Source organism: Gekko japonicus, unplaced genomic scaffold, assembly GCF_001447785.1.
Source record: "Gekko japonicus isolate JY-2015 unplaced genomic scaffold, Gekko_japonicus_V1.1 scaffold5229, whole genome shotgun sequence".
Classification (NCBI taxonomy): Eukaryota; Metazoa; Chordata; class Lepidosauria; order Squamata; family Gekkonidae; genus Gekko; species Gekko japonicus.
The window spans coordinates 20,846-29,179 of record NW_015161575.1 but is presented as its reverse complement, the minus strand read 5'-3'; the positions used below and the strand labels follow the sequence as shown (position 1 = coordinate 29,179).

Sequence of the window (8,334 nt, the reverse complement as noted above, 5' to 3'; positions counted from 1 at the left end):
CTTGGTTAAGAGGGGAACTGGCCAACTCTGGCAATGCTCCCTCTAAGCCGTGGAGTCCTGTGAGCAAAAATTCAACTTTGCGAGCTCCTGGCATTAAGGTGGTGAGCGAGCAATTTGGCCACTGCATAAATCAGTCTGTTTTGGAGCCTTCCTTCCTGAGCAGAGACAAAAATGTGTGAACTGGAGGCTGAAAAACTGTAAGCTAGCTCGCACTAACTCAGCTTAGAGGGAACACTGGTTAGGACGCCAGCTCTTATCCCTTGACCACTGGAATCTTTGTCAGCTTTCAGGAGACACGGCTCACGTATTACATAACAAGAAGGTCACTAACTCAGCTTAGAGGGAACACTGGTTAGGACGCCAGCTCTTATCCCTTGACCACTGGAATCCTTGTCAGCTTTCAGGAGACACTGCTCACGTATGACACAACAAGGAGGCTAGAAATTTCTTCTTTAAAAAAAATAAAATAATAAAGCATGGATTTCACCAGGTTTCTTGATGTCCCTGTGAGATGGACCGTGAGTATAGCACCTTGCTTATTTCAAAGAAGAGGAAACAAAGATTAAATAAAAATAATTCTAGTAGTGGATGGGCTTTACCCGGAGGTGTATTGCTGCCATTTCTAAGGACGGTCTTCTGCCCCCTAGGAGCCGTGGGGTCAGGGCCAGTACAGACCCGCTGCGTGGAAAACTGGTGGTCTGAGCCCTCTGAAAATAAAGCGAGCACGAATGGTCTTGTGATTCGTTACTCTGGACTCCTGAGCCATTGCATGGTGGCGGCGGTAAAGGTTACCATACCCGTGTGGTCAGGAGCGCACAAGAGATCCGGCCCTCTATACAGTTGTGTGTGTGGGAAAGTGAGCCTTTAACCCTCTTTCCATTGTCCCACTAAATTGTGGGTACTATGTGTGTGTGTGTGTGTTGTGATGTGGGCAAGCTAAGGGCCAGAAAATCCTTGGCGCTGTCAACAAACTACAGTTCCCAGGAATCATGGTTAGTGGCGTGAAACCAATATGAGTTTATAGTGTTACGTCCACAGAGCTAGCAAGGCAGTAATAACATTGAAGGAGGGGGTGAGGAAAACCAGTCCTTTCAGGTTAATGTAACGTCCTTCAACAATGAAACAAAACTGGGTTTTTAAAAGCAGATTTTTGTGAAGGTTGCAGCGGTCACTTGCCTGCGTTTCACGATATCGAAAACACGCTCGGAACCGGGCGATTGTGGACATTCCAGACGGGCGAAAGGAGAACGAACATCTCTCTTCCCTCTTGCGAGCGTCACAGTTCTCCCCCTTGCTGCCGTTATCCTTTGCAGCAGTGAGTTCCCTTTAGGGAGGGGCCCGTGGCTCAGTGGTAATGCACCTGCCTGGCATGCAGAAAGTCCCCGGTTCAATTCCCGGCACCTCCAAAGGATTTGGCAGTAGGTGACGCGACAGACCTCCGCCTGGGACCCTGGAGAGCCACTGCCGGTCTTGAGAAGACAATGTTGACTTTGATGGACCGAGGGTCTGATTCGATATAAGGCAGTGTCATGTACGTATTGCCCCGAGAGACTCATCGAAGCATTTGCCGGGTGTGCGAGGTTGATGCGTCGGGTCAGAAGGTGTTTGCTGAACAGAAATGGATATTTTGGGTCTGAAGATGTGGGGAAAGGAAAGAAGCGCACACGGACCGGCCGAGGCAGGATTTCCGACAGGACGGAAGGCCCGCCATGTGTTCCCAAGCCAGAAACGTTACGCTGGGATGCCATGAAGAGAGGGTCTCATTGCCTGTGTCCACTTCCGGGGTCCAAGGGTCGCTAGCCCGTGCGCTCCCCGGACCATCAGCTCAGTCGATCCACGGGCAGTTCTTCCCCTAGCAGCAGCCTCCCCCTCCCTCTTCCCCTTTGCCCGGCCCGTCTTGCCTCAAGGGGCCGCTCTGGATGTGGAGGTTGGGCTTGTGGCTGTCGTTCTGGGTGGGCCCGCTGCTCACGCGGTTCTTGATCTCCGCCGCCATGGTGAGGAAGGCCTGCTCGACGTTGGTGGCGTTCTTGGCGCTCGTCTCCAGGAAGGGCACCCCGAGGGAGTCGGCGTATTCCTGGGCAGATGAGATAAAAACCCGCCAGAGGAACAGAATTATGGACGCTGCCTGTGTGGAGAGCAATGTTCCCTCTAAGCTGCAGAGTTGTGAGCAAATATTCTACTTTGTGAGCGGCTGGCATTAGTTGCGAGTGAGTGATTTGGATACTGCATAAATTAGCTTGCTCTGGAGCCCTCCTTCCTGAGCGAAGACAAAAATCTGAGAGCTGGAGGCTAACAATCTGTGAGCTAGCTCACACTAACTCAGCTTAGAGGGAGCACTGACCCTTCTGTCCCCGGCACCGCAGGCCCCTCCCATCCAACTCCCCCCCCCCCCACAGGTGCTTTTTAAGGCCGGGGTCCTCAACCTTTCCCGGCCTGCGGGCACCTTTGGAATTCTGACACTGGGTGGTGGGGCCTAACCACAAAATGGCTGCCGCGGGAGGCCAAGGCAGTGACAAAATGGCTGCCCTGGGAGGCGGAGCCAACCACGAGATGCAGAGTCCTAATAGTACGCATAAATCTAATAGTAACTCCCAACGTTTCAGGTCGAAGTTCTTTTTCAAAGGATGCCTTTCCCGTATTTATTTTCTTAACCGTACACACAGCTCGACTTCGGTCACGCAGGGAAGATACTCATGGGTGTGGTGGCCCCTGCCTACTTTCTAGCGACACTTAGCAGGCACCAGGAAAGGTGCTGGGGGGGCGGTTGTGCCCGTGGTCACCCCGTCAGGGACTCCTGCTTTAAGGCTAAGCTACACATCAGGGAATCTGCCTGTTTTTCCCGTTCTTTGCAGCCAGGCTGCCATGACCATACTCCTTCCTTTCCCCGGGGCTCGCACCTTGGCCGTGGTGTAGTCCACGGCCTTCTTGCTGGAGAGGTCGCTCTTGTTCCCCACGATCAGCTTGTTGACGTTCTCGTTGGCGTAGCGGTTGATCTCCTCCAGCCAGAGATGCATGTTGTTGAAGGAGTCCTAAAGCGGAAGGAGGGTCAGAAAGAAGGGTCCTTGCCGGTCAGAATCGGGTGTCCCCGGGGCTCTTTTTGTAGAAAAAGCCCAGCAGGAACTCATTAGCATAATAGGCCACACCCAACAGCAGAAACTCATTAGCATATTAGGCCACGCCCATGAAAGCTCAGCTCATTAGCACATTAGGCCGCACCCCCATGTTACCAGAAGTGTGGTCATCCAGCCACACCCACCTTCTGCTTCTTATTCTGTTGACCTTGTTTGTGGTCAAACCCCAGGGCCTTTTTTTTGCAGCAGGAACTCCTTTGCATGTTAGGCCACACACCCCTAATGTTGCCAAACCTAATGAGTTTCTGCTCTTGGGTGTGGCCTATTATGCTAATGAGTTCCTGCTGGGCGTGGCCAACTCGGGAGCCAGCCGGAACTCCGTTCCTGTGCGTTCCTGCCCCAAAATACCCCTGGTTGTCCCCACAGTTCCTCCACCTTTCCCGCCGTCCGCTTGTTGCTTTCCCCCGAGGACATGAGTCACTCACCTCCCCCAGACAATGTCTTTCCTTCTCTCCGTTCCCCCCCCCCAACCTGGTAAGGACCCCTTTTCTTTGTTACCCAGAGATTGTTTCCTGCAGGAGCGCACAGGAGCGGAGCTCCGGCAGTAAAGAGCCCAGGGGGCGGGCACAAGCAACAAGCCCCGCCCCCTGCTCCCAGCAGCCCTCAGTCAGAGCAAGAAGCAGAGCCAGTGTTGGATCAGGCCAAAGGCCCATCCAGTCCAACACTCTGTGTCACACAGTGGCCAGAAATACCAGGGGCCATCAGGAGGTCCACCAGTGGGGCCAGGACATTAGAAGCCCTCCCACTGTTGCCCCCCCCCAAGCACCAAGAAGACAGAGCATCCCTTGCCCCAGAGTCCCTATCTATGCCTTGTGGCTAATAGCCACTGATGGACCTCTGCTCCATATGCTTATCTAATTCCCTTTTGAAGCCGTCTATGCTTGTAGCTGCCACCACTTCCTGTGGCAGTGAATTCCAAGTGTTAATCACTCTTTGGGTGAAGAAGTACTTCCTTTTATCCGTTCTAACCCGACTGCTCAGCAATTTCATGGAGTGCCCACGAGTTCTTGTATTGTGAGAAAGGGAGAAAAGTACCTCTTTCTCTACCTGCTCTTTCCCATGTGGCATATGCAAATGAGTTATGCTAATGAGTTGTGCTAATGAGCTCCTGCACCTCTTTTTCTACGAAATGACCCCTGAATACTGTTATACATTATGTCGTGTGTGTGTGTATACAGACTGTATATACTCCCTATATAAAGAATTATTTCTTTATGCAGAGTGACTAAGACGTGGAATTTGCTGCCAGAGGACGTGGGGATGGCCACAGGCATAGATGGCTTTAAAAGGGGATCAGACCAGTTCATGGAGGAGAAGTCTATCAGTGGCGACTTGCCGCGGCAACTAAGGGGAACCTCCACATTCAGAGGCAGTCAACCTCTGAATGCCAGTGCCTGGACGCAACTTCAGGACAAGGCCTTGGTTTGTATGCCCTTCTGTTGGCCCTCCAGAGGAGCCGGCCGGCCACTGTGTGAGGCAGGATGCTGGACCAGATGGACCACTGGTCTGATCCAGCAGGGCTCTTCTGATGTTCCTCTCAGGGGAAGGCCTCGGCCTCTACACCCTGTTGTGTAGCTTAGGTTTAAAACAGGACTGGTTGGCCACTGTGTGAGACAGGATAAGAACATAAGAGAAGCCAATGTTGGATCAGGCCAGTGGCCCATCCAGTCCAACACTCTCACACAGTGGCGAAAAATACCAGGTGCCATCGGGAGGTCCAGCTGTGGGGCCAGGACACTAGAAGCCCTCCCACTGTTGCCCCCCGCCCAAGCACCAAGAAGACAGAGCATCCCTTGCCCCAGACCAAGAGTTCCTATCTATACCTTGTGGCTCATAGCCACTGAGGGACCTCTGCTCCATATGCTTATCCAATTCCCTCTTGAAGCCGTCCATGCTTGTAGCCACCACCACCCCCTCCTGTGGCAGTGAATTCCATGTGTTCATCACTCTGTGGGTGAAGAAGGACTTCCTTTTATCTGTTCTAACTCGACTGCCCAGCAATTGAGTGCCCACAAGTTCTTGTATTGTCATTGAGTGCCCACAAGTTCTTGTTGCTGGACTAGGTGGACTATTGGCCTGATCCAACATCTCCTGATGTTGTTACCAGGGGGAGGCCTTGGCTTGTATGCCCTGATGTTGTTCCTGTGCAGGAACTGGTTGGCCCCTGTGTGAGACAGGAGGCTGGACTGGATGGACCCCCACTGGTCTGATTCAGCAGGGCTCTTATCCTGGGGGTTTATAGGATTCTCCCGTACCTTTCACATGATGGACTCTGCTGCTCCAGATATATGCCAGAAAAGAGGAGGGGGAATAGTCGAGAAAGGAGAGAAGGCTACCCTGTGGTTGCCAGCTGGCCTGGAGAAAAACGCCTTGCCCCTTTAACAGATGCTTAATGGGATATTGAGCTGCGGTGGCTCAAGTGGTTAAGACGCTGAACTGCAGGCTGTGGAAGGTCGGTAGTTCAGCAGTTCGAGACCCGAGTGTGCCACACGACGGAGTGAGCTCCCGTCTCTAGTTCCAGCTCCTGCCAACCTGGCAGTTGGAAAGCAAGAAATTGCAAGTAGATAAATAGGTACCACTTCAGTGGGAAGGTGATAGCGTTCTGTGCGCCTTGGCATTTAGTAATGCCGGCCACATGACCACGGAAACGTCATCGGACAGCGCTGGCTCTTCGGCTTTGAAACGCAGATGTGCACTGCAACCCTAGAGTCGGATTCGACTGGCTTTCGAGCAAGGGAACCTTTACCTTTTAATGGGATATTATTTGCCGCCATGCCATGAAAAGCTCCTGCTGCCCGTTTCCGCGCTCTGTCAGAGGGACAGGGCGTTTCCCCTCCGTTCCCGTGGCTGATTTGGTGGGAGGGCGAGAAAGTGCAGCCCCATGGCTGTTATCTGTCTGTCTAGTACACGTTTACCTTTCTGTTCTTTCAGAGGTCTTTTTAGGTGGTGTGGTGGCCAATACTGAGCCAGACGAAGGGTTGGAGGGGGGCAGGAATAGAGCGAACTGCCTAAGCTTCAGTGCCTTTGCTGTTTCTTTCTTTCTTTCTTTAAAAGTTTTTAATTAATAAATACAAGAAATATTACATAACCATACTAGTTATCATGAAGAACTATAAAAACTGCTAACATCTGAATATTAAAGTGATAACATTTCAAAAATATAATAGATCTCGATAGATCTCGATAGTACGCATTATCCGGGATTATATTAATTCCTGATCCCGGATAATGTGTACTATCGAGACACTGGACCAGATCACGCCAGGCCTTCCTGTCTTCCGCCGTCCTCTGAAGTTTGCTCAATTTCATGTCCGTTGCATCTGTGACACTGTCTAATCATCCTCATCATCTCATCCTACTCCACTACAGGAGACCAAAAGGCTTGAAAATCTCTTTGATAGTTATGTATATTATTTGTCGTGGGATAGCTCGTAATTTTACTCAGTATAAAATGCTCCCAAAACTTATTCTGCCACATACAAAGAGTTGGGCTTGATGCATCCTTCCATATATATATATTTTTTGCAATAACCGTTCTTGCTGTTGCTAATAAATAAGAAATCAATTTGGTTGTAGGCGAACCTCCCAGTGAGTTTAGTCTGTACGAAAGAAGCACAAGTTCCGGCAAATCTCGTAGGCTCCCTTGCTGTTTCTAGATTTTTTAATCGATCAAAAATATAGTAGATCTCGATAGTACGCATTATCCGGGATTATATTAATTCCTGATAAATCCTCCACTACAGGAGGCCAAAAGGCTTGAAAATCTCTTTGATAGTTATGTATATTATTTGTCGTGGGATAGCTCGTAATTTTACTCAGTATAAAATGCTCCCAAAACTTATTCTGCCACATACAAAGAGTTGGGCTTGATGCATCCTTCCATATATATATATTTTTTGCAATAACCGTTCTTGCTGTTGCTAATAAATAAGAAATCAATTTGGTTGTAGGCGAACCTCCCAGTGAGTTTAGTCTGTACGAAAGAAGCACAAGTTCCGGCAAATCTCGTAGGCTCCCTTGCTGTTTCTAGATTTTTTAATCGATTATTTAATTAACGTTTTTAAAATTTATTATATTTATACCGTGCCCTCCCGGCCACGGCCAGTTATTTTTAGTCCGCCTTTTTCACTTGGTCTCAAGGTGGATTACACTGAGTCAATACGACCAACAGGATGGGACAGAAGTCTAAAAACAGAACAGAAGCAAAGCCGAAGTATTCACGCGACACATTAAAACGATCCAAAATCACGTAGCGGGACCCTCGTTTCAGCAAGCGAGACGCAGTCGTATGAACCACAGTCCCTAAGAATTTTTCTAAGTAACCTTGTGAATCATTTAGTACAGGGCAACTTGTATGGCCTGCATAGAAAAGCTCTCCTGAATAATAATGCAAGGCTCAGTTCCACCTCACCTGGTCTGTCACATCGTACACAATGATGATGCCGTGCGCGCCTCGGTAGTAGCTGGAGGTGATGGTGCGGAAGCGCTCCTGCCCAGCCGTATCCCACTGTGGGGCAGAGAGATTTGCATTTCTGGTCAGTGCTGGTTTTGCTCAATGCTGCCTTCTTGTGGGCAAAGTAAGGATTTATCTACTTGTGAGACGAATTTTGGAATTTCAGGGTCGCCGTGCAGAGACAGATAATGGCAAAACCACCCCTGTTCGTCTCGGCCCAGTCTCGGAAGCTAAGCGAGGTCGGCATGGGAGACCACCGAGGAATTTCAGGGTCGCTGTGCAGAGACAGGTAATGGCAAAACCGCCCCTGTTCGTCTTGGCCCAGTCTCGAAAGCTAAGCAAGGTCGGCATGGGAGACCACCGAGGAATTTCAGGGTCGCCGCGCAGAGACTGATAATGGCAAAACCACCCCTGTTTGTCTCAACATGGAAGACCACCGAGGAATTTCAGGGTCGCCGCGCAGAGACAGATAATGGCAAAACCACCCCTGTTCGTCTCGGCCCAGTCTCAAAAGCTAAGCATTGTCGGCATGGGAGACCACCGAGGAATTTCAGGGTTGCTGTGCAGAGACAGATAGTGGCAAAACCACCCCTGTTTGTCTCGGCCCAGTCTCAAAAGATAAGCATTGTCGGCATGGGAGACCACCGAGGAATTTCAGGGTTGCTGTGCAGAGACAGATAGTGGCAAAACCACCCCTGTTTGTCTCGGCCCAGTCTCAAAAGCTAAGCATTGTCGGCATGGGAGACCACC

General features: G+C 50.4%; 1 protein-coding gene across 1 annotated transcript in view; it reads right to left on the bottom strand.

The window, feature by feature from the left end:
* Nucleotides 1-1,852: 1,852 nt before the first annotated feature.
* The window catches only part of LOC107125857 (ras-related protein ORAB-1-like), a 12,849-nt gene continuing 6,367 nt past the window's right edge, over nucleotides 1,853-8,334 (bottom strand). Inside the window, exons 4-6 of the mRNA XM_015429319.1 lie at nucleotides 7,543-7,638; nucleotides 2,898-3,029; nucleotides 1,853-2,074 (exon numbers count right to left, since the gene is read on the bottom strand). Coding sequence (XP_015284805.1) covers nucleotides 1,853-2,074; nucleotides 2,898-3,029; nucleotides 7,543-7,638 — 450 coding nt within the window. The remainder of the gene's footprint in view (nucleotides 2,075-2,897; nucleotides 3,030-7,542; nucleotides 7,639-8,334) is intronic.